The sequence below is a fragment of the Lissotriton vulgaris genome, chromosome 5, assembly GCF_964263255.1.
Source record: "Lissotriton vulgaris chromosome 5, aLisVul1.2, whole genome shotgun sequence".
In the NCBI taxonomy this organism is placed as follows: Eukaryota; Metazoa; Chordata; class Amphibia; order Caudata; family Salamandridae; genus Lissotriton; species Lissotriton vulgaris.
This window is the reverse complement of record NC_141693.1, coordinates 2023319882-2023346497: the sequence shown is the minus strand read 5'-3', so window position 1 is coordinate 2023346497 and position 26616 is coordinate 2023319882. Positions and strand designations below refer to the sequence as shown.

At 49.5% G+C, this 26616-nt stretch overlaps 1 protein-coding gene across 1 annotated transcript in view; it reads left to right on the top strand.

Annotated features, from left to right (window-relative positions):
* Positions 1-26616, top strand: part of LRRC8A (leucine rich repeat containing 8 VRAC subunit A) — a 74754-nt gene that overhangs the window by 16206 nt on the left and 31932 nt on the right. The window contains exons 2-3 of the mRNA XM_086924867.1: positions 2090-2216; positions 22317-24480. Of these exons, the coding sequence (XP_086780993.1) occupies positions 22324-24480 (2157 nt within the window). The 5' untranslated portion in view covers positions 2090-2216; positions 22317-22323. The remainder of the gene's footprint in view (positions 1-2089; positions 2217-22316; positions 24481-26616) is intronic.

Here is a 26616-nt window from a genome sequence, read left to right as displayed (position 1 = left end):
ATCGTGCTGCTCATGACTTGGTGAATCATAATACACACAAGTTGAACCGGGATAAAACCGAGTTGATTCTCATAGGTGGCTCTGCCAACCCAGGGCATTCCGATTTTTGGCCTCCCTCTTTAGGCAACCCCCCGGAACCTGCAGACTCTGCAAAAAGCCGAGGCATTATGATCTCTAGCGATCCGTCTATGAATGCCCAAATTGGTTCGGTAGTTTCTGCAAGCTTTTTCAAAGAGAATAAGGAAGATCAGCAGATTCTTGTCTAGAGAAGCATTGACCCTGGTTATTCTAGCCCTGGTGATCTCCCGACTAGATTATGCCAACTCCTTGTACTGTTCCATCGTTGCCTGTCAACTCAAATCTCCAGCTGGTTCAGAACAAAGCTGCCAGACTTATTTATCATCCACCAAAATGGCAGCATGTGACGCCCATACTGAAGAATCTACGGTGGCTTCCTGTGGCCAAAAGATGCGTCTTCAAGTTGGGATGCACCATCTCCAAAGCTCTTTATGGCAACAGCCCTGCCTTTATCTCATCCAAAATACAAAGATCTACTCCCTCCTAGGGTTCTGCGCTCCGGTCATCTGAACTTGTTGACCTCTCCCCGATTTAAACGCAAGAAGCATGGAGGCCTAAGATTTGCTGTCCTAGCGCCTCAATTCTGGAACTCTCCCGTTGGAAATGACATTAATTTCCTCTTATGCACAGTTCCGGAAACTGCTTAAAACTCATCTGTTTGCCCAATCGTACAACGACTAATCCTTCGTTCCTGCCACCTTATGTCTGCCTTATCAGCGCCATGAAACTGCCTTGGTGTATGTGCGCTATACAAGAATTTTTAACATAACATTTAACATAACAATGTGATCTCATTGTCGATTGTAATGTAGCTGGATGTGAAACGTTACCCTGTTCACCTCTGGATCCGTGCGCAAATACCAGTGTACCGTTATATGCTGTGATGTTCATGGTTTGAAATAAGCGTTAAGCAATAAAATAAAAAAAGTACAAAAAAAAGTTGTCCGGGAGGGGTGGGAATTAGAAAGCAGAACATCACCAGTCCGCCACAGAGATGGCAAAATATGTTTAATGGGGAAGGAATTCAGACGGTGGACGATGGTCTGGAGCAGCTAGAAATAGAAGGCTTTGGACAAAGCCCGAGGGAGTGCCAGAGGAAGGAGTGTGGGTGGAGATGGAACCGAGCACCAGGAAGCTGAGAAGACCAGAGTTGGAACTCTGAAGTGCTGGGTGTGGAAGGGGATGGTCGAGTAGGCAGAGATGGTGGAGCACATAGGTGCGGATGGTGATTTCGGTTCCGTTGGATATGGTAATCGATGCTAGTTCTGTTTGGCAGAGACAGAACTGTTGGTGCTGCTGAATGTGATTGGTGAGAAATGCTGGTTCTGGTGGGCAGAGAGGGAAATGCTGGTTCTGGTGGGCAGAGAGAGAAATGCTGGTTCTGGTGGGCAGAGAGGGAAATGCTGGTTCTGGTGGGCAGAGAGAGAAATGCTGGTTCTGGTGGGCAGAGAGAAAAATGCTGTTTCTGCCGCATATGGTAAGGAATGCTGGTTCTGGGGGGTTGCTTGCAGAAATGTTGGATCTGCTGAATGTGGTTGGAGGTTCCGGGAGGCGCGTCCAGGGATGTTGGTTCAGCTGCACGTGTTCAGACCTGCTGTGGGACCCGGCGGAATGATCGCTCCTTCGATGTTGTCAAAGATGCTGGTTCTGGTGTCATGGGTGCAGATCTTGGTTCTGCTGGATGTGGTAGAAGATGCTGGTTCTGAATATGTCCGGGGGAAGCAAAGATTTAATTTCATTTATTTTCCCACTTATCGATTCAACAAGAGATTCTATTTTAAATCTTTAGTTACATGGTACAGACGAACATGGGAATAAATGGTGTTGGCATCGACTCATTCATGCAGGTGGCGTGAGTGCAGACCTGATACAAGTAATGGCAAGTGCGCCTCCCCTGTGTGTCTACCGTTGTGCATGTGAGTCTGCACCTGTGCCAAGAGTTTGCATCCGTATGCCCATGCCTTCTGTGCCCCCCGCCTTCCTTATGCATCTCCTTTTTTGTCCCTCCCAGGATTGAAGGTCCGATGGCGCCCGGAGTGAGTGGTGCAGCAGGAACCAACCAAGATAGCGCTCTCTGGGGCATCTCCCTACAGCCACACAGACAGCTGCAGTACAGATAGCATCCCTGGATCATCAAGGTAAGTGGGAGAGGGGCCTTTGGGGTGTGTGCACTGGGGCAGAGTTAATGCACCATCTTCATAGAGTGGGTTGTGGCGCTCAAGGGTTGGCCTGGAGCACAGTGCAGCGATAGGAAGCTGCTGCTGGTATTGACTGATGGATCATTAAAGAATTAGCACAATCGTTTTACGAGAGGAAAAGGACCGACTTTGGGAAGGACAGCTGCAGCAGAAGTGGCCGGTGGCTTGAATGGCTGGTGAGCGAAATGTCTGACACATGAAGCTACTGCACGCCTGGGCACAGGGCTGCACTCTTTGGGTTTGGATGTGGGGGCGGTTGAAAGATGAGGGGCATGCTGATGCTTGAAGGAGCACCTAGATCTTCATGCAGGGATACAAGTGGGTTTCTGTGCGGCTGCTTCCACCAGGATGATGATGATGATGCTGCTGCATTTGGGTCTGATGTACCTGTGTGAGGAGGTGGTTGAGAACAAGTATTAACAATTTTAATGGATAACCACGATACTTTCAATGGAGTGCTAAGTTACCGACCCCCGGGCTGATGTCCTGAAGGTTATAGGCAGCTCCTGGATGTAATATCCGTCATCTGACGTCACACTCTTGGGCGATTTTAACTTGCACCTTGAGGGCTCACTAGACGGAGATGGAGTAGAATTAATTGACATCACAAATGGCCCTGGCCTCACTCCGCAGGTGATTGACGGTCGCACTCAGGAGGTCGCCCGCTTGATGGAGTCTTCACTAGTTATAAGTACTTACAATGCCTTCCATCGCTACCGCTCGTGTTGTCGGACCATAAAGCTGTCATGTTCTCACTTCTCTTCCAATATTCACGGTTTAGAGAAATAAAAAAAAAATAAGCAACGGAAACATTTACGGCCTTGGAATGAGATGGCTGCGGACGCTCTCGTAAAGTCCCTTTCTCAGAACTCTCTAAATTTTATAGAGGATCCGAATATGGCAGCTGTTGCCTTTGATGAACGGCTTAGATGTTACCAGCTAAATCCATAACTAGTCATAGGTTAAGACCCTCCGAACCCTGATATTTAGAAAACCTCAGATCACAAAAACAAAAATCTCGCTATCTAGAAAGGAAGTGGAGAACTTCTTACGATTCGAAGGACAGAATTGTCTATAAACAAGCTTTGCTTGAGTATAAGAAATGTGTGCATGAGGAAAAAACGTGTTACTTTACAACAGCCATACGAACTGCAAAGAATTTCTCAAAATAACTTTTTTCTATGGTAAAAAAGCTGTCCAAATGTTCCGAAGTAACAGTCACCTAAAAATCAGACATTCTGTAACTCTTTGGCTACATTTTTCCTAGATAAAGTTAAGGCGGTTTACAGTGGCTTCTCCTGTCTCCCTGTTCAAGGAACTTTATTTGTCTCCAATTTCCGTAGCCCCCCCTGAACTGTCGTTCTTTCCTTCACTGACTACGGAGGAGGTCAACCTTCTGCCGTGCACTAAATCTGGCTCCCCAATGGACCCTTGCCCTCCTAAAATCTTCCATCTTCTACCAGAATTATTCGCCTTACAGCTGTCTCGTATTTTTAATCAAATGTCCTCTTTGTGTATATTCCCCACAAGTTGGAAACCGACATCTATTCTCCCCCTGCTGAAGAAGCCGAACTTGGATGGGGCAGATCCTAACAACTACTGTCCAATCTCCAGACTCCCCCTGCCTGCTAAGATGGTAGAGAAAGCCACGAACGACGCTATATCTGAATGTATTGAGAAGCACGCTTTCCTGGATGCCACTCAGTTTGGTTTTAGGAAGCATCGTAGTACTGAACCGGCACCGATCACGGCGTCCGAACTGATTAGGAAGAGCGTTGATGCAGGAGGCCACGCAGCACTTGTACTGCTTCACCTCCCTGCCGCATTTGATACGGTGAACCACCAAAAATGATTGGAAGTACTGAAGGCGATCGGTATTAAAGAGAAAGCATTTTCTTTGCTTGAATCATTCTTGTCTGATCGGGAGCTATTCATGGCACTTAGTGAGTCGAATTTTACACTGCCATGCGGAGTGCCACAGGGTTCTTCGTTAAGTCCAACTCTTTTTAACATTTATGTTGCACCCCTGGCGAGGATAATCGGGTCCCTGGGTTTCTTGGCTATTTCTTATGCCGATGACACCCAGATTGTAGTCTCAGTAACAGGCTCGCCTGCTGATACTGTTGCACAGTTTCACACCTGTCTCCGTCAGGTTGGGGATTGGATGGCCACCAATTGTTTGAAACTGAATTCCAGTAAGATGGATTCCTCCTCTTTGGCGGGCATACTAATGACTGGTGCCCTACTTTGTGGCCTTTGGAATTGGGCCCACTACCAATGCCTACGAATAAGGTGAAAAACCTGGGAGTCACGTTTGACTCTATGCGTTCTTTTGAAAGCCACAAGAATTAGGTCACATCACTCGCTTTTTACACACTAAAACTACTGAGAAGGATTCTTCCATTTATGCCGGTTGAGCTGCAAAGCTAGTGGTCTCGGCTCTGGTTTTATCTAGAGCTGACTACGTAATGGCTCGTTTATCAACCTTCGGAAGAAGTGCCTGTCCGAGCTACTGATTGTGCAAAACGCGACGGCACGTCTTCTGTTGAACATTCCAAGACACAAATCTGTGTTGCTGGCGCTCAGAGAACTACACTGGCTGCCAGTGAAGAGTCGGACCGAGTTTAAGGCTCTTTGTATGGCTTTTAAGGCCACGCATGATATAGGGCCGGGCTTTTTTAAATATAACTTACAGCCTTACATACCTGCTCACAATCTTCACTGATCCCATTCCCATAACCTGATAGTTCCCAGGTTTAAAAAATGCTCCTGGGGTGCAAGAGGTTTTTTGGTCGGCACAACCAGACTGTGGTACTCCCACCCTCTGAAGCTGAAACAAGAAAGACACTTGTTGGTCTTCAGGAGGGCCTTGAAGACTTGGCTTTTTAGCCTCTGATGTGGCCCTGAACCGTCCAGCTAATCCTGTCTGAGCTAGCGCCTTGACACCTTTGGGTGAATGTTATGCGCTTTACAAATTTCATTTTAATTTCATAACAGCCCCCTCCCCTTCCTAAAGAGACTATACACAGGGCCAGTGTCCTCTCGGAGCCCTCTCCTATTCCTAAAGGGACTATACACAGGGCCAGTGTCCTCTCGGAGCCCTCTCCTATTCCTAAAGGGACTATACACAGGGCCAGTGTCCTCTCGGAGCCCTCTCCTATTCCTAAAGGGACTATACACAGGGCCAGTGTCCTCTCTGAGCCCTCTCCTCTTCCTAAAGAGACCATATACAGGGGCAATGTGCACCATTGACCCCTTGAAGCCCCCTCTCTTCCTAAACAGACTATCGGAAGATGTGTGGCGATCAGGGAGATGTGTGTCTCAGCAAGTAGGCCAGCTGATACCAAAACACAGGGTTCACGGTTCGATTCTGGGCACCAGCTCTGCCCGGCACACTACGACTCTGGGCAATAGCTCTCTTAATCTCCCAGCGCCTTGAGACCCTTAGGGGTGATTAGTTTGTGCTTTACAAATATGGGGTTACTATACACAGGGACTGTGTTCCCAAGTGTACTCTCAGAGCCCCCCTCTTCCTAAAGAGACCATACAAAGGGCAGTGTGCCCCAGTGTCCCCTCAGAGCCCCGCTCCTCCTGAAGACCATACAAAGGGCAGGGTGCCCCCCGTTCCCCTGGAGCTCCGTCTCTTCCCAAAGAGACCATACACAGGGGCAGTGTGCCCCAGTGTCCCCTCAGAGCCCCCGCTCCTCCTGAAGACCATACAAAGGGCAGGGTGCCCCGTTCCCCTGGAGCTCCGTCTCTTCCCAAAGAGACCATACACAGGGGCAGTGTGCCCCAGTGTCCCCTCGGAGCCCCCTCTCTTCCTAAAGAGACCATCCAACAGGTCCCCGATGTCATCGGTGGCGGCGATGAGGGCAGTTTCTGTGCTGTGGTTGCTGTGAACCCAGACTGGGGCGGGTCCAGTATGTTCTCCTCAGATGCAACCCCTCCTTTCCTGGCTTCAAACAGGACCTGAAACTATTTCTCCTCAACCAATACTTACCTGACCAAGTCAACCATCCCAGGCATCAATCCACTAATGATCTCCCCTCTCACTCTGACTTTTTCTAGGAGGGGGGGGTCATCTGACTGTTTCAACCTCCTGCGTTCTTCACACCCCATTGTATATTTAAGTGTGATGTCTTTCCTTATATATTGTATGATTCCTTATGTTCTACGATGTAGTGCAACTTCTTCTTTTCTTGTGTATGTAAGCGCTCTGATACCCCCAGGTCTAGCTAGCACTATGCACAACTTTATAAATAAAAGAAATAAATACAAAAGGTGTGTGCCCCAGGGTTCCCCCGAAGCTCCGTCTCTTCCTAAAGAGACTATACACAGGGGCAGTGTGCCCCAGTGCCCCCTCTGAGCCCTCCCCTTCCTATATAGATCATCCACGTTGGCAGTGTGCCTCTCTGTTCACTCCAGAGGCTGTTCTGGAGTTGAGTTCAGCTCTCTAGAAGAAGGAGTGACCTTGGTTGCTGGTTTTCTTTTTAGACCCAGACTTAACCCAGAGTAGGCCTGGAGGCAGAAAAGAAATGCCATTGACAGGCTATTTCATGGAAATGTACTTTTTCTCCAAATATTCTAGGCCTGAGGTTAGTGTAGTCATTTAACGTCCCAGCGCATGCGTCCCTGGAGGTGCAGCCAAAAGTGCAAAGCGTTGAACAACTTGTTCACTTCATGTCCTGAACCCCCGGCTGCCGGTCGAACCGCTCTCCGCTTGGAGGGCCTTATTACTCCCTCCGCGCCCTCGAGGGTTCAGGGTCATAGAAGCTCAGAGACAGCACAACGCACTACACAAAATACACAAGCAACCCATTGCCCCCTCGCTGTTTGACAAATAAAAAGCATGTGTAATGCAATCGGTGTCACATTAGTGAAAGTTAGAGCTATCGGGGTTGCAAATACCAATGTTTCTGGGTTATGTTTTTTTGTAAAATACATCCCAGCTGTAGCATAAGCAATAAAAGAAGTCCAGGAGGCAAGGAAGGGGTGCAGTTTGTCAGTTGGTGCAGCACAGCTGCGTAAGAGTGTTTATGGTTTTTTTTTAACTTGTTTATTAGAAACAGTAGCTCTGTGCAAATCATAAATTCTGTTACCTGCTTAAGTTAGTGTATTAGAAATGCCTTACTAACGGCATGACCAAAGCATTTCATATCCACAGCTCCATGGTTTGATGCTTTATGTTCCCTTGCCAGTGGCGTTTGTGGGAGGCGCCATTAAGAAAACCTAGAAACATGGACGAGATTGAATTTGGTTGAGCACATTATAAGCTTGCCGTACGACCTCTCCTTCCACCCCTCCCCAACCTCTCCCCATAGTGGGACAAGTATCCAACTGTTTTTCTAAATGTTTTGTAAAGTGTGATGTCAGCACATGTCATGGTTGAGAAGCTTGTGCCAAGGTGGTGCCAATTGCTTACTTGTGCAGTATGTACATAGCTACTCACACCCCTTTTTAGGTCTCGCCTGTCGATGCGCATGCGCATCGAGCTTGCGAGACTATGGGGGCTTAACCACTCTTTAACTAACTTGTAAGGAATCGTGGCGATTCCTTGCAGTGCCCGTGACTTTTAAGCTCAATGCGCATGCGCATTGAGCTTAAAAGCGCGTGCACATCAGTTCCCTCATCCGCACGTCGCATTTCTCCTCCCCCCTCGCCCCCTCCCCCGTCCGCCGTGTCGCATTTCTCCTCCCCCCTCCCCTTATCTGCCTTCCCTCCGTCTTGTTATATTTACAGCAAGCTGTCCGTTGCGCTCGCGCGTATGCCTCAAACTGCTTCATTAGTGCTCGTGCCTGCCGTCTGCCACGCTCTCCATTATTGTTTAACACCGCGAGCCCTTCACAGCTCATCTTAGAGCTCGCGCTACGTTTTACTGCACATTTGCCCGTGCCATTCTCCTGCATTGTTCTTTAGAGACTGCGCTCTGTGCCACCGCCAGAGATATTGTATCTTCTCACGAGCGCGTCTATGATTTGTCACTCTGCCTGTGTTGCGAGAGCACCGTGAAAAACTTCTGCCAGCAATTTTGTTTTCTTCTAAAGATTAAAGTGTTGTGGCCACTCACATAGTCAAGTAACACTTACCTCTTGCTGTTCACCCTGGCGTCCTCCGTTATTTCTTCCTCATTACCTCGCTTTCATCAAGATCATAGGGGCGTGAAATCGCTCTCGGAGACCGTCTTTATATTTAAACACTGCCACCCTGTGGCCACCACTGGCATTTAGTTTTCACTTGTTCACCATGTTGCTCTCCAGAGATTTAATCTCAACACTCTTTTTTAATTATTGTTCGCTATTGGCTTTGCACTTCCCTTCCCAATTCAAATGTACATGGATAACATACAGGTGCGTACCCACAAAAAACACTTGCTTGTTTACCCCAAAACTCTACCTGTTTGGAGGATCCGTTTAGGTTGGCTCGCAGTCAGACGCTGCCTAAATTACAAATCCCCAAACCTAGGCTTCTAGCAGTGTTTTTCTCCTATTCTGTTTTTTTTTTAAACAAAATGAGTTCTGGTGACGCTACGTACGTTTAATTATGATATTCCGAGCGTTAAAACATACACTGCCAAACGCGCCTTCACATCCTCACCCCCTCATCCTCACACACCCTCACTCACCCTCACACCCCTCACAACCCTCTCACCCTCACTCAGCCTCACACCCCCTCACCCTCACACACCCTCACCCACCCTCACCCTCGCACCCTCTCACCATCACCCCCTCTCCCTCACACACCCTTACCCTCATCCCCTCACCCTCACACACACTCTGTCACCCTCTCACCCTCACACCCCCTAACCCTCACCACCTCACACACCCTCACTCACCCTCACACACCCTCAAACACCCTCACTCACCCTCACACACCCACACCCTCACCCTCACACACCCTCACCCTCACTCACCCACTCACCCTCTCACACCTGCTGCACTCTCCTGCTCTCTAGAGATGTGGCCTAACGACCAGAGCTGCCATCTATGTCATGTAAATACCAAACATGTTGCATTCCAAATGCTATAGGTGTCACATTCGCGAAAGTTATAACTATTGGCGTAGTAAATGACAAAGCTATCAATTTAGCTATTTTAAAAACCAACAAATAAATAAAATATTTGTCATTTACAAGACCAATAGCTCCAACTTTTCTAATGCGAGACCTATTGCATTTCCAATGCTTGTTATTTTTTACAAAGTATTTTAAGCAAGTCAAATCTCCTGACATGCTGTCTGCAAGCAGGAATGGCTTGTAAGCCTCGTCACTGGTCATGTGTTTGGAGGATGCTGGGCGAGTGCCTGGAGGGGGCTGGGCGAGTGCCTAGAGGGGGCAGGGCGAGTGCCTAGAGGGGGCAGGGCGAGTGCCTAGAGGGGGTTGGGCGAGTGCCTGGAGGGGGCTGGGCGAGTGCCTGGAGGGGGCTGGGCGAGTGCCTAGAGGGGGCTGGGCGAGTGCCTAGAGGGGGCTGGGCGAGTGCCTAGAGGGGGCAGGGCGAGTGCCTGGAGGGGGCTGGGCGAGTGCCTGGAGGGGGCTGGGCGAGTGCCTAGAGGGGGCTGGGCGAGTGCCTAGAGGGGGCTGGGCGAGTGCCTAGAGAGGGCTGGGCCAGTGCCTAGAGAGGGCTGGGCCAGTGCCTGGAGGGGGCTGGGCCAGTGCCTAGAGGGGGCTGGGCGAGTGCCTAGAGGGGGCTGGGCGAGTGCCTAGAGGGGGCTGGGCGAGTGCCTAGAGGGGGCTGGGCGAGTGCCTAGAGGGGGCTGGGCGAGTGCCTAGAGAGGGCTGGGCCAGTGCCTAGAGAGGGCTGGGCCAGTGCCTGGAGGGGGCTGGGCCAGTGCCTAGAGGGGGCTGGGCGAGTGCCTAGAGGGGGCTGGGCGAGTGCCTAGAGGGGGCTGGGCCAGTGCCTAGAGGGGGCTGGGCCAGTGCCTAGAGGGGGCTGGGCGAGTGCCTGGAGGGGGCTGGGCGAGTGCCTGGAGGGGGCTGGGCGAGTGCCTGGAGGGGGCTGGGCATGTGCCTAGAGGGGGCTGGGCCAGTGCCTAGAGGGGGCTGGGCGTGTGCTTGGAGGGGGCTGGGCGTGTGCTTGGTGGGGGCTTGGCGTGTGCCTGGTGGGGGCTGGGCGTCTGCCTAGAGGGGGCTGGGCGAGTGCCTAGAGGGGGCTGGGCCAGTGCCTAGAGGGGGCTGGGCCAGTGCCTAGAGAGGGCTGGGCCAGTGCCTAGAGAGGGCTGGGCCAGTGCCTGGAGGGGGCTGGGCCAGTGCCTAGAGGGGGCTGGGCGAGTGCCTAGAGGGGGCTGGGCGAGTGCCTAGAGGGGGCTGGGCGAGTGCCTAGAGGGGGCTGGGCGTGTGCCTGGAGGGGGCTGGGCATGTGCCTAGAGGGGGCTGGGCCAGTGCCTAGAGGGGGCTGGGCGTGTGCTTGGAGGGGGCTGGGTGTGTGCCTGGTGGGGGCTGGGTGTGTGCCTGGAGGGGGCTGGGTGTGTGCCTGGAGGGGGCTGGGCGAGTGCCTGGAGGGGGCTGGGCGAGTGCCTAGAGGGGGCTGGGCGAGTGCCTGGAGGGGGCTGGGCGAGTGCCTGGAGGGGGCTGGGCGAGTGCCTGGAGGGGGCTGGGCCAGTGCCTAGAGGGGGCTGGCCGTGTGCTTGGAGGGGGCTGGGCGTGTGCTTGGTGGGGGCTGGGCGTGTGCCTGGAGACGGCTGGGCGTGTGCCTGGAGACGGCTGGGCGTGTGCCTGGAGACGGCTGGGCGTGTGCCGGGCGAGCGCTTGGAGGGGCTGGACGAGTGCCTAGAGGGGGCTGGGCGAGTGCCTAGAGGGGGCTGGGCGAGTGCCTAGAGGGGGCTGGGCGTGTGCCTGGAGGGGGCTGGGCCAGTGCCTAGAGGGGGTTTGCAACACTGGCAGAGTTTGCAACACTGGCAGGGATCCTAAGAAATAACAAAAGAAAATATATGCCAGACAAAGTAAACTGCAGCGTTTTATGGGTTCTTAAGACGGGCGAGGGGAGGAGAGAGAGGAAATAAAATGTAATTAAATCCAGTATTTGTAAAGCGCACAATCACCCGAGGGTGTAAAGGCGCTGGGGCCGTCGGGAAGATTAAGCGAGCTATTGCCCAGAGGCACAAGGTGAGTCAGTCACCCTGGCCGCTGCGCCACACCTCTTCCACAAGAAGTAAGGGGCGGATGGGTAGCCAGTGAAAGAGAGATAGAAGGGAAAGGGAAAAGAAATACTGCTAAAAACAGACTGGAAACCGAGATAAGAAACAGTGGCAAACGAGAATGTGGCAAATTTGGACTCGCTCCATAAATGAAATGCAGGGCAGCTCTCATGCAAGAGCGCGCTTTGGGGCAGGGCTGATTTCCAGGGGTTGTGTATGAGAGGTGTTGAGGCGTGGGACATCAGATTGAGGGTGAGAACTTAGGACATTAGGGGACGTTTAAAGGCGATGGACTTGAGAATCGACATCAGACAAAGTTATCAGTGGGATCGTTTACAAGAGGTGCCGAGTGAGAAACAGACCCTGCTATCGAAGTGGGACATCGTGAGCGATCACTGATTAGAACTCCTCTGTACACAAGGAGCTGGATCGCTGATGCAGGTGTGCAGTGCCAAGTGCGCCAGTTTACACGCGCTCTGTGAAGCGTGGGACATCCTGTGCAGCTTATTAAGTCGAGGTGGCAGAGCCAGGGAAAGCCCTGGACAGAGGCCAAGCTTCCTGTGGCTTCTGCCAGCAAATCCACGCTCCATCCTCCAGCACCAACAACCGAAGACGACATCAATCTCCAGGGTCCGTCGAAGCACCCCACCCCTGTAACATCGATTGTTAAGACAATCCAGCACAAGCACACACACGACAATACCTGGCCTGAAATGTAACCTATAGGAAAGGGTTTAGCGATAATCAGACGTGAATGACCCATTCCTGCAGGACGCCCTGCAGACACAGGAGGCAGCTACCTTCCTCGCTGTTTCTATAAGAATTCCTGAAAGAGTACAAACATCCGCCACAAGGTTCCCGTCGCCACATAGGCCACCAACTTTCACAGCAACAGTAAATTGCAGCCTCCTACCCCTCACACAAAAGGAGAAGTGCGTTGGAGCTGTGATTGGAGGGACGATAGCAAAGCTACTCTGTGATTGGGTTTCTGAGACCAGGGTGGTGATGCTGTCTGTAATTGGCCAGTCGGTCACACCTTCAGATTGGTGTGGTCTGGATATGTTGGAAAGAGTTTTAGGCAGCGCGATAAAACATCACAGGGTAGAAAAACGCTCAAAGGGGGCTAGTTCACGATTAATAAAGACACTGCTTTTGTCAAGGGATGGGGAAGAAACAGATACCAGGGTGAGAGGATGTGGCTAATGGCCAGAGCTGCCAACTTGGGAGCTGGGGAACTAGGGTCAAGTCCATGCATTGACTTAACATCCTTTGATTCTAGGCAATCTCCTGATCTACCCGACCTTCTACAAAAAATATACGCTACCGTGTGTACTGAACCCGGTGCTCATGTAAAGCGCTCCAATACCCACGGGTCGAGGTCGCTTTGAATAAAACTGCAAAAAGGGAATTTAAAGTTAACTAAGAATTGTTCTTTTTAAATTCCCTTTTCGAAAATGGTTGATAAAAGGTATTATGTGTGAATATGTGAAGTCAATGTCTCTTGTATAGTCTCTTTCTAAAAGTACTAATGGTATTTTGTTATGAATGAAGGCCCAAGTGGGCATAAAAACACTGAGAAATATGTGAACTAATGTGTTGGATATTTTGAAAAAATGGTAAAAATGAATAAAAATAATTGGTGGTAAAATTAAAAAAAAACAAGGTATCAGGAATTTATATACCTGAGCCAACCAGGACAAAAGTGGTGTGAATAATATCCTGAATACAGCATGTCTCAAAGAGAGAGCGCAGATGCTGCCTACACTTGACCTAAAAGAAGGACCGGAAAAGCCAGTGGGTCAGGCTGTAATAAGCCATTCCATGTACGCATAGGTATGGACAAATGGTGCTTAGCACATTAAAGCGAGACCTGGAAATCAGCAGCGAGAGCATTGTTTTCGGTTTAGAATTAATCTACGAGAAGAACTGGATTTTACTGCATTGTATTGTGAATTTATGTGACACTTACTACCCCCCAGCGATGCGCTGAAGCTTTTTGTGGACGGATAGCATGCTTCTCCATGTAGCCATAGGTAGGTTCTAAGGCTAGTTAATTTTTAATACATGACTAACTGAAATACTTGGAGAGATTGCTAGATCGATCAGCCGCATGCCATTCACATTCTTGGGAAGTTCGTTGTGATGCAGATGTTTCAGTCATGAATAATTTAGCATTCTTGTTATCCCGTCCGCCAAAATCTGAATGCCGTTAGTTCCTATGGGATTTATATTTCAACAGGCAAGATATCCATCGCCCTTGTGACGGAGTAACCCATCGCCGAGATCTAAATCAGTCCAATAGTCCCCTCTCTTTATATTTTAAAGAATTGGTAACAATGGTTAGAGGAGACTTCTTCTCTGTGAAACCAGACCTAAAAAGTGCAGTTAAATATTTGTATACCCAAATACCCAGAGAGTGCAAGGACCTTCTGGGACCAAATGATGACCAGATGCCTACCAGAGGTCCAGTCCATTTTAGAAAGCCATCTCGACCTGTTGACCTCTCCCACCAGGACTTCAGCTGTCTGCACGATTTGGCTCTTGGAGGATTTAAGCCAGGTCATTTTGTCTTCCGAGTTCCAACAATGAGGTCTGCTAAGCCCCTTTCGATCCTTATCTCGGTTTATGATGTCCTCCTCCTCTAACTTGTCTTGTTTGTCTTCCAACTTCTGTCTCACATTTAATGTCAAAATCCCAGAAGGGCATTATACGATCTTTATCATTTATTCTGCATAATTTTAGTTCATACACTAAAATATTTTATGTATGTAGAAAAATATATAATCTAGATTTTGGCTTGGCTCTTTACTTTGGTCAACTCAATCCCCACTCCTTCCCCCCCCTCCTTGAGCCTCCATCTCCTGTCTTTCTCTCGTTTGCCTCTCTTGCGGTCTCTCTCCCGACTTGCGTTCTCTCTACGTGAGCTCTCCTGTGCTCTCTCTCTCCACTGTAGCCCTCTCAGACTCTTTCATGCTCGCTGTCTGCTCCAGCCCTCTTGCTTTCTCTTGTCACCTCTCCCTTTCACTCTTTCTGTTTGGTAGAGCTCTCTCTGTCCTTCCTTCTTTCTTCCACTCCTCTCAACCTGCTACAAGACAGACAATATTTGTAGTTCTCCCTTAAAGAGCTGATAGCAGCCATCTTTATGAACGAGTTGTAAGACAGCAGATGAGAGAAATCTGAATTATCCCCCTTTCCGGGTCATCTTTGGTCTAGCTTGGCAGGATTTGCTCTTCTCTTCCTCTCCACTGTGAATATCTCCATGGAGGTCTGGTGCACAGAGATCACACGAGGGTAAATGCAAAGCTCCTGTATTAGGTCTGTTTTTTATAGAGAATAACAAAACTCTTTCTAGCCCGTTGTTTTTAGAACAGCATGGCACCCTGTGTCCCCCTTATGGACCCTGCTCTTGAGGAAGCAGTCAGGTCATCTAAATCCACCCACATGATCTCAGGGCAGTGTATGGAAAGCAAAGCCTTTCGATATAAGGCGCTTGAATCAGAAGTCTGGTAGTCTGGCCCTAATCTTGGTGACCTCTGCTGCAGACGTCTGGTAATCTGGGACCGGCCTTGGGGTTCTCTTCTGCAGAGGCCTGGTAATCTGGGGGATACCTCAGAGACCACTACAGTGGAAGAGTGGAGGTGGACTGATCTGCGACAGGTCAGTGAGATCATGAATCGGGAACAGTGTAAAGGCCTCGGCACCACTTGCTAGCGATGTATCACCTATATGTTCACCTCTGTACAGTATCCCACTGGTGTCCATTGTAATGCAGTGTTGTGCCCTCTCTTTACCTCCAGTACAAACTTCACATCTCCATGTTTGTTCCACAGCTATGAATGCTTTTCATATCAGTCTGTGGGGAGGTTTTAGGGTGGCGAGGGGAGACGCATACTCTCTTCCCTGAAGGTCTGAAATTGGTGGTATGATTGGAATGGTGCCTGTCTGAGTAGAGTGGTATAAGGTGGGGGTAAGGCATTCAGGGCTAAAGTGAGTGCGGGGTGGGCTCCGGTTTACAATTCGAAAGCAAGTGAGACTAGAAATTGAGGAAAGGATGTCAACTCTGTGGTTTGAGGGCAAGGGAAGGTCTACTGTCTGGTATCAAGTTCTCATAATTTGTAGATGCAAAAACAACAGTTGATGGACAGAATGCAGAACAATGTCATACATTTTCCCCAGTACAGAGATCTGGGCCTAAATCCATCGTTTTTTTCTCACCATGCCATTCCAGTTTGAACCTAGCTATATGCAAATCAGTCTTGACCCTGTGCCCCATGGGAACAGTCCCGCCTGAACTGCCAAGCCAGGTCCTTCCCTGGACTGGAATCAAGCATCCTAGGACTGGTTTCGGGCTTTCATCCCTCTTCAGCCAGGATAGCTTGATTCCAGTGGCATGGAGAGCACGGGACTCACGTCTGAGCATACCCGTCCCACTCGGGGTGACAAGTGCAAAAACAACAGTTGATGGACAGAATGCAGAACAATGTCATACATTCACCCCAGTACAGAGATCTGGGCATAAATCCATCGTTTTTTTTGCTCACCATGCCATTCCAGTTTGAACCCAGCCATATGCAAACCAGTCTTGACCCTGTGCCTCATGGGAACAGTCCAGCCCGAACTGCCAAGCCAGGTCCTCCCTGAACTGGAAACAAGCATCCTAGGGCCGGTTTCGGGCTTTCAGCCCTCTTCAGCCCGGATAGCTTGACTCCAGTGGGATGGGTATGCTCAGACGTGAGTCCCGTGCTCTCCACACCACTGGAGTCAAGCTATCCTGGCTGAAGACGGCTGATAGCCAGAAACCGGTCCTAGGATGCTTGATTCCGATCTAGGAAAGACATGGCTTGGCAGTTCGGGCTGGACTGTTCCCATGAGGCACAGGGTCAAGGCTGATTTGCATATGGCCATGTCTGAACTGGGGTGGTGTGGAGTGCAAAAAAAACGATGGATTTAGGCCCAGATCTTTGTACTGGGGTGAATGTATGACATTGTTCTGCATTCTGTCCATCAACTGTTGTTTTTGCACTCCTACTTTATAGAGCGTGGCTTATTTTATTTATTTATTTATTTATTTATTTATGCATTTATAGAGCGCATGACTCACCCCATAAGGGTATCTCCGTGCTAGGACTCAATGACACTCCATCAGACTTATCAGAAGAGAAGAGTTTTCAGTTGTCTTCTGAATGACAGGAGGGCAGGGCACGGCCGCAGGTGGATCGGCAGACTGTACCAAAGCCGGGGACCAAGTTGCAAAAAGGCTTTGCCTCCTTGTCGTGATTTGCTAATACGAGGAACATTAATCAGAGCCTTATCTCAAGAACGGAGCAATCTACTGGGAACATAGTTTACGAATTTCTCATTTCAAGTAGCTAGGCCCTAGTTTGTAGACCGCTTTAAAGGCCATACAACAGATTTTAAAATGGATCCTTTTACATATAGGCAGCCAATGAAGTTTCTTAAGCAGAGGTAGGGAGGCTGTTCTGCGTGGGACATCAGCCACGAGGCGAGCAGCAGTATTTTGGACTACCTGCCGTCTATTGATGTCTTTTTCAGTTGCTGATATAAAGAGCGCGTTGCAATAGATCAGGCGACTAAGAACTAGTGCCTGTATTAAGGTTTTCCTAGCAGACAAGGGTAAAAAAGGGAATACTCTTCTGAGCATCCTGAGAACATGAAAGCAGGCTCCGACGGTCGCGGAGACATGATCTCTCAAACTAAGTTTTTGGTCAAGGCGAACTCCAAGATTATTCACCTCTGATTTCGGAGAGGGGGTAGGGCCCAGTTCCTCTGGCCACCAAGTGGGTGACCAAATCAAAGTTTCCTCTCCAAAAAGCATTATCTTTGATTTGGTGGCATTCAGCTGGAGATAGTTGACTTTCATCCACTGTGCTATTGATTTCATACCGTTGCCAAAGATGGTTTGGCAGTTAGGGTTAGATTTGTCTAGTGGCAAGAGTAGCTGGGTTTCATCCGCATAAGATATGGGGATGAATCCCAGTGTTCTCAATAGTCTTGCTAGGGGCGCCACATACACGTTGAACAAAGTAGGGCTCCGGCATGAGCCCTGGGGCACTCCCTTGGTGACTATAGAAGTTGGAATAGAAAGGACCTAAGTTAACGGTCTGCGTTCTGTCCGTGAGAACGTTGGTAAGCCATTCCAGGGCAAGCCCAGTAACACCAATACCACTCGGTCTTCTGAGCAAGATTTGATGTGATGGTGTTGAATGCTGCTGAAAGGTTAAGCCGCACCACTAGTACCGCCTGACCCCTATCAACAGCATTCGGATAGTATCTGTGACTGCCACTAGAGATGTCTCCCTACTATAGCAAGGACGAAAGCCCGAGTGAGAGGGATCTAAACTGTTAGTGGTTTCAATGTAATTAGAGAGACGTGTGTTAATGTGTTTTTCAAGAATTTTGGTGTGAAGAGGAAGCACAGAGATCGGGCGGTCGTTCGTTATGTCTTCTGAGGTTCTTTTTAAGAGGCAGTATCTGTGCAGCTTTCCAGGCTGGAGGAAGGACTCCTTCAGTCAGGGAGCAATTAAGAATATTGCAGATGGGGTTAGCCAGCTGTTTAGCCAAAGTGGATGTTATTTTCGCCGGAATTAAATCAAGCGGAGACCCGGATTAGGCGTTTTTAAGGTGCATTTCTGCCTCTTCGATCGTAAGCAAAGGAAACTTGTCAAGAGAGTTGTTCGCTGAGTGGGTCGGTTCGAGCTCCATATCTGCTGTCGAATGGAGATTGCCAGTCAAGATGATATTGTTATAAATCGTGTCAATTTTCTCAATGAATGACAAGCAATGCTATCGCACTGTGTTTGAGAAGGTAAGGAGGACGTGGCGCAGGCGGCGGGCTAGTAAAAGATTTTAGGGTTTGGTAGGGACATTTCTGAGAGCTCCTGGCCTGTATGAGAGTAGCTGCTATATGTGTTTTCCTGGCATTTTCTAGGTTACGGGGATACTGCTTGAGAGCCTCTCTATATTTTTCTTTGTCAGTAGAGCGTTGAGATCGATTCCAAAGGCGCTCTTATCTTTTACACAAGCCTTTCCCAAGTCGCAGGGGTGCCGAATACCATGGTGCCCTCATGACGTTTTGCGGTAGAAGGGCATTTTTTTTAGAGGGGCTAACCTGTCTAGAGTAGCCAAAAAGTTAGAATTGAAAGAGGCAAGGCGGTCCTTTACGTTATCCGAATCCTTGTGATCAGGGGGACAAACGGTATCTGAGAAATGTTCAGGAGAGACCAGATTCCATTTTCTATACTTTTTAATTGGTAAGTATTTAGGGCGGGGGGAGCCTCTTGGGTGTTAAATTGGAATTCCACCATTGAGTAATCAGACCAAATCAAAGGGGTCCTGGCCATATATGATATGTCAGGGGAATTTGTTAGGATGATATCTAGAGTATGCCCTGCCTGGTGGGTGGGATCTTTGTTTATGGCAATGAGATAAAGTGCTGCCAGCTCCATAAGAAAAGATGAAGTTTCTTGGTTATCTAAGATCTCACTATGTATGTTGAAGTCACCAAGAAGCCGAAAATTCCTTGATGCGATGACGTAGGGGGCAATGAATTCAATAAGCTGCGAGGAAGTGTTGGTGAGGGGTCCTGGTGGGCGGTATACCAACGCTCCTTTCCAGTTCATGTGGTGCTGTCAATTAAAACTAAAAATCAGTATTTCTAATTGCTCATTACTCATATGGTCCAGGATGGAGATATTCACCGAGTTTTAATGAACTGTGGCTATCCCTCTCCCATTCCTAGGCTGTCTATCGAGTTTTAAGATATGATAGTTATCTGGAAGCGCCACTGCGATATCCGGGTTAGAATGGGGCTTAATCCATGTTTCTGTGAGAAATCCTAAAAGGGGATTATTAGAGGTTAAAAGGTCCCATATATTGGTGGCATGTTTAGGCAGTGACCTTGCAGTGGCCAGGAAGCAGTTCCGAGTAAGATCGACATCCGCTCTGGTATGTTGTTTGGATTTTTTGGGATGCAAGTTCTGTTTTAATTTAGGTTTGTTTCCTTCAGCTTAAGAGTGAGTAGACGCGCATTGAAATTAGCAGATGCAGCAGGAAAAAGGTCCTTCAACTATAGTAGGAGTAGGGCAAACAACCTGTGTTGAGATAGCCATAGTTGTATTAGCATACCTTAACCCCACTGACTCCTCTCTGGAATACGCAATGGTGGCTGACGAATTTCCAACCTGGGATGGATGGAGACAGGCAGGGATTCCTGCTCCTGGCGACTTCCAGGCGCGGACGGTCGCAGACGGCCTTGCCTTTGGCGCGCCAGCGGCGCGCCCGCTGCACGTCTGCCAAAGCATCCGTTTTTATAGTGTAAGCAACTCGACTGCTAACCTCCTGCCAAGCAAGGAGAGGACGTGGTCCGAGCCTACTTCCGGTTGGTGGTGCCTCCTTCCAGACAACCGGAACAATCCGTGCTGGACCGGGGAGGCTACCGGGATGCAGTGATCACAATGCAAGATCAGGTAAGTGCAAACACCAGATGAAATTCGTTAACGCAACTGTATTTCAAATCGCATGAACCCGTGAGGGTATCCAAGGGCTAGGATTCTGATGTGATGAGTTGAGCAAGGTTTTGAGGCCCTTTCTGAATTCTGTGAGAGAGGACGGCCTTTGGTTGGGTGTAAGGGTCGTTCCAACACCTGTAGGTGAGGGAGGAGCAGGAGCGTCCTCCACTGTAGCTTTGGCGGATGCGTGTAGTGTGAGCGAGGCCGAGGAAGGCGGAGCGCAGATGTCTGAAGTGTTGGTAGTAGTTCAGGCGGCGCTTGATGTCCGATGGTCCTTGGTCGCGGAGGGCCCTGTAGGCGTGTATCAGCAGCTTTAATTGGCATCTCTACTGGACGGAGAGCCTGTGGAGGTTCCTGAGGCGCGGGTTGATGTGGTTCTGTTTGTGGAGGCTGAGTTCTGTATCATCTGGAGTCTCTCCAGGAGGTGTGTGATGATGCCTTTGTAGAGCACGCTGCTTTGGTCGAGTCGGCTGGTGGCTGGGTTTTGGGTGACGGTTTTCGTGGTGTTGACAGGAATCCATCTGAAGATCTTTCCGAGCATCCAAAGGGTGTAATAGCAGGCGGAGACTCTGTTGATCTTGTGTTTCACGTTGTGTTTGCTGTCCAGGATGATGTCAAGGTCGCAGGCGTGGTCTGTTGCTGGTGGTGTGGGTCCAAGTTCGGGGTGCCGCCAGGCGGCGTCCCACGGGGAGTTGTTGTTTTCAAAGATCAGGCAGTTCGCCTTCATCCGGTATGAGGGTCGGAAGTGAGAGGTGGGGATTGGTCAATATGCATGAACAAGAAACATTCTGGGTGGGTTGAGCATGTGGGGGGATGTTGTGTAGTTCACCCCTTCCCAGTAGGAACTGTGTGTTTGTTGGGCAGCATAAGTGATGAGATGGTACCAGAATGATTCTATACACCCCACAGGATAGGTCATCCTAGAGACCAGCTAGCCCATAGTGCCCCCCGATGCACCCATAAACCTAGACGGGTAGCAAATGGTTTTGGCAACTACAGAACATGACAACTCTGAACCCCTCTCCGGGCTCGTGGTAACAGATCTAGAACCTTTTCGCTGAGTCGCTCTCACTCTCAGAGAAGTATTCAAGGAATACACACTGGGGCGTTTTCAATATTTATTGAACCCGTGTGGTTCTTGTATAGAATGTGTGTTGTGGTGATCAATAGACAGAAGCAGATAAATGATTAGAAATATAAGGACAGTGAACAGTACGCAAAGCTCCAGCATCTTTGCTGAAACAATGCATATATGCACAGATATAAAACAGTATATAGATCTATATATCCCGTACTCCTTCGGCTATGCGTTCCCTAACCTAGATGCCTCGTGTGTGTGTTTTCTACCAAGAACCCCGGATCTGCTTGACCCAACCCCACTACCCGAAGGGAAAGAATTTAAAGTCCCCGTCTTGGTCACGAACTGGACATCCCGTGCTGAGGGTTCAACTAGTAGCTGGGCGTCTGACCTCCCAATGACAGCAAAGTGCTCCTCTGCCTAACCCCAGAGATGCTTGTTCATTTATAAGGAAAGGTGTCCTTGCTCTCGAGCCGAGACGTTAGGCAGGCTAACTTTATTATGATTCTACTAATAGCTGTGTCGCCTTGTGGATGAAAATTAATACCAGTTGCACAATGTGTACCGAGGCCTTGTGCGTGATGTTCAAGAAGTTGTGATAATGATCTTAAGTGGAATCTGTGAGCGGGTGGTGTCAGAAAAACGAATCTGCCTCTGGCACGCTAGTGAATGTGTGTCAATAGCCATCACGTGAAAGAGAAGGCAACTTAGGAAACGTGTACATGGTGAATAATGGTAGAGTGTCTCCCAGGGCCTAACTAAGACACATGACAGGCATGGTTTTGAGGGAAGTCTGAGATATAGAGGGAAAAAAGGCTTAATCTGCAGAGAGGTGTGAGGGTTAGTAAATTGAAGGTGGGAAGGTTGATGCGTGTGAAACAGTTGAATGTTGACTGTGAAGGAGGACGTTTAAAATATTCGATCAGGTCTCATTCGGAGTATACACTCAACCCCTCCTATAATTAGTGCATGAGCTACATGCCTTGGGTGCTGTTCGGTGAATTTAGGAGCTACACTATGCACGCTAGTGTTATATATATATATGTGTGTGTGTGTGTGTGTGTGTGTGTGTATATATATATATAGATATAGATATAGATATAGAGAGAGAGAGAATATATCTGTTGATTGTTGTCACAAAGCAGTTCCTGTTAATGAGCAAAGTGATCTCTTTCATTTGTGTTGGCGTGCTTTGTACGGCTGCTTGTGGTTTGCGCTGTGGCTCCTTCTGTGTGACCCGAGACCTGTATTGTTGAGACCTCTTTGATTTTATACCACCATTGATTGCTGCTCCTTTCTTTTCAGATAAACCATGATTCCTATCACTGAACTTCGTTATTTTGCTGACACCCAACCTGCATACCGCATCCTGAAGCCATGGTGGGACGTGTTCACCGACTACATTTCGATTGTCATGTTGATGATTGCGGTTTTCGGCGGGACTCTGCAGGTCACACAAGACAAAATGATCTGCCTCCCATGCAAATGGGTCACCAAAGACTCTTGCAATGACTCACACCGTGCATGGTCGGCGCCGGCTCTGGAGTCCACGTACTACAATGCCAGCATCATCTCCTCTGCAGAGCCGGGCCCCACCGGCATCAAGTACGACCTCGACCGGCATCAGTACAACTATGTGGACGCTGTGTGCTATGAGAACCGCCTTCATTGGTTTGCCAAGTACTTCCCATACCTAGTCCTGCTACATACACTTATATTCCTGGCCTGCAGTAACTTCTGGTTCAAGTTCCCCCGCACCAGCTCCAAGCTGGAACACTTTGTTTCAATCCTGCTAAAGTGCTTTGACTCACCATGGACCACCAGAGCGCTATCCGAAACTGTGGTGGAGGAAAGCGACTCCAAGCCAGCCCCCGGGAAGATGAATGGCTCAATGGATAAAAAGGCCTCCACTGTGAGTGAGGATGTGGAGGCCACTGTTCCTATGTTGCAGAGAACCAAGTCCCGGATTGAGCAGGGCATTGTGGACCGTTCTGAGACTGGGGTCTTAGACAAAAAGGAAGGTGAGCAGGCTAAGGCTTTGTTTGAGAAGGTGAAGAAGTTCCGAACTCACGTGGAAGAAGGAGACATCGTTTACCGCCTGTATATGCGCCAAACAATCATCAAAGTCATAAAGTTTCTTCTCATAATCAGCTACACTATGTACTATGTCAGTAACATCACCTTCGACGTGGACTGCAAGGTGGACATTGAGAGCCTGACCGGCTACAGCATGTTCCGCTGCGCCCACCCCCTTGCCACCCTCTTCAAGATCCTGGCCTCCTTCTACATCAGCCTTGTCATCTTCTACGGCCTGATCTGCATGTACACGCTCTGGTGGATGCTGAGGCGCTCTCTAAAGAAGTACTCGTTCGAGTCAATCCGGGAGGAGAGCAGCTACAGTGACATTCCTGACGTCAAGAATGACTTTGCCTTCATGCTGCACCTCATTGACCAGTACGACCCCCTCTACTCCAAGCGCTTTGCTGTCTTCCTCTCTGAGGTCAGCGAGAACAAGCTGCGACAGTTGAACCTCAACAATGAGTGGACTCTGGACAAGCTGCGGCAGCGAATCACAAAGAACTCGCAGGACAAGCTGGAGCTGCATCTCTTCATGCTCAGCGGCATCCCAGACACAGTGTTCGACTTGCTGGAACTGGAGGTCTTGAAGCTGGAGCTCATTCCTGACGTCACCATCCCGCCCAGCATCGCCCAGCTCACCAGCCTCAAGGAGTTGTGGCTCTACCACACAGCTGCTAAAATAGAAGCCCCGGCCTTAGCCTTCCTTCGGGAGAACTTAAAGTCTTTACACATCAAGTTTACAGATATCAAAGAGATCCCGCTCTGGATTTACAGCCTTAAGAACTTGGAGGAGCTCCACCTGACTGGAAACCTTAGTGCCGAGAACAACCGCTACATTGTGATTGATGGCCTGCGAGAGCTGAAGAGGCTGAAAGTCTTGCGGCTGAAGAGCAACCTCACCAAGCTGCCACAGGTGGTGACCGACGTGGGCATCCACCTGCAGAAGCTCTCCATCAACAACGAGGGTACCAAGCTCATGGTCCTGAACAGCCTAAAAAAGATGGTGAACTTGACCGAGCTGGAACTCCTCCGCTGTGACCTGGAGCGCATCCCACACTCCATCTTCAGTCTCCACAATCTACAAGAAATCGACCTCAAGGACAACAACCTCAAGACCATCGAGGAGATCATCAGTTTCCAGCACCTGCACCGCCTCACCTGTCTCAAGCTCTGGTACAATCACATTGCCTACATCCCTATCCAGATTGGCAACCTCACCAATCTGGAGCGACTCTACCTCAACCGCAACAAGATCGACAAGATTCCCACCCAGCTCTTCCTCTGCCGCAAGCTGCGCTACTTGGACCTCAGCCACAATAACCTCACCATCATCCCTCCAGACATCGGGCTCCTGCAGAACCTTCAGTACTGTGCCGTGACAGCCAACCGGGTGAGTAGTTGAGGCTGCTGTGGCCGTTACTTGAGGGTTGTGGCCATTGGTTCACCTCCAGTTTTCTGTTGTCCCAAGCTTGTAAAGGATGGTTGCATCAGAATCCAGATTAAGAACGTGGCTCTGACTTTTGTTCTATGTTTGGGTTTTTTACGAGATGTAACTTGCATCTTGAACTACAGGAATACACATCTTAGAACGTGGGTCAGAAAGGTAGTTGGTATTTGAATGAAGTTGTTTTTTTGGGGGGGTTTTTTAAAACCAATTTTTGTTGCTTTTGAGAGAAACTAGATAAAAACAGACAGGCAATCAAAAATTGATTGGCCTGTTCAATCTGGGTATATGAGCACATTCCTGTTGGGTAGGTCTTGGTGTTACAGAACAGTAGACTAGTAATCAAAATGGACACATGAAGGCCGAAGAGACTTTATCCTGTACACAGTGTATCTACCTCTGTCCAAGGGCCCCTAGACTTTGAACTGCAAACTTAACTATAAAGAGTTCCCGTCCTCTCCAGGCATCCCATGGCCAAATATGAACTGTAAGAAAGCATTCCCACCCTTCTCCAGTAATGGAGAAAAGAGTGAGAAAGAGCCCCGTGGCGGTGCTGCAATCCAGGTCCAGAAACCAGCATGAGGCTCCGACAGGGAAGAAGTCCAAATGCCCTCAGAACGTGGACCCAGCGCGGGGACCTAATATGTTGCCCATGTAATCAGGGGGTGTCTGATGGCTCCTCAAGGGAAGAGATCTGGGTGCTTCATGTCTTCCACTAGTGCCTCCCAAGCCTAGGCAGCTTCGAGGGACCCCCGGCCCGCCTGGCTTACCTTAAATGGATAGCTCCCTCATCCGTCCAGCCTAGGACTTCCCTTCTCTATCCCTCGCAACTGAGCCCCCCTCGGGGTCTTCCAATTTCTGGGGATCTCCCTTTTGGCCAGGAGAAGTGCCAGGTCCTGAAACTTGCTAGTTTCCGTAGTCTTTGGCGGTGGCAAGAACCAGTGAAGGAGGCAATGACCAGGTGTACAATGAACCTCCCTTCCCATCACTGCAGTTAGGGTGTGAGTCACCGCTTTCCAAAAGTCTCCCAACGCTGGGCACCTCCAAAACATGTAGAGGAACTCTGCTCCCGATTCTTCGCATTGGGGGCATTTAGTCTCCGTTGTCGTGAAGTAACTGTTTATCCTCCCTGGTGTGGGACATGCCCTATGGAGTACATAGAAATGAATCTGTTTAAATGTAGCATTCCTAGACACCCAGGTCCTCCTCCCACCGCGACCAGTCAAGGAGGCTATCGCATTTCCCGGACGTCATCGGTATAAGCAGTTGACTGCTTTGTCGTGTCTGAAGACGTACTATATATTGGCACCCTCCAGAGTGTTGAGGTTCCGACAATCCCGAACTCCAGTGTTTCCGGATTTCTGCAGTGAGTGCTCTATATAAGAGGAAGTGCCCATGCGATAGATCGTGCCCCTCTAAAATCTTCAAATGAGTGAAAACTACCCTCAAACAGAGCCCCCATCATCAGTGCGCCAGCTGCACCTATTCTCTCAGCCGTCGCCAGTCTCCTCCATGTGGAAGTTCTAGTAGAAATTCCATCAGAAAATATGGAGCATATGATCGCCTGCTTTTTGGCTTCTGAAGGCTTCTAACCCAGCATCTACAGAGCATCATAAATTCGGGTCTGTCCCTCGCTCCCAGAGTGGGTAGCCCCAGCACTACGCAAGACAGCTGACGGAGATCTGGAACAGCAGGGCCCAAGTTCCCTGTCCGTCCAACGCTTCCGGCCACCCACTGGGCGAGCCATTGTAATTTTGCTGCCATGTAGTAGCTTTCAAAATCTGGGAGAGCCTTGCCGCCTGCATCAGTCGGTCTCTGCATTGTGGTTAATGCCACTCGGGGACTGCCGTACCACCACACAAATCCTGTAATTAACGTCCTGAGGTCTCGGTCCCATTGGGATCCATACTGGGAGGTCTACAAAAAAATACAACAGCTGTGGCAAAGCCACCATTTTCAGTAGGACGACTCTGCCTGCCACAGATAGCGACAGTGTAGACCAGAATTCTGCACTCGCTTTCACTCTATGGATAGCCTTCCCGATATTGCCCTCCAGGAGATCAGTGGGGTAGTGATAGATTC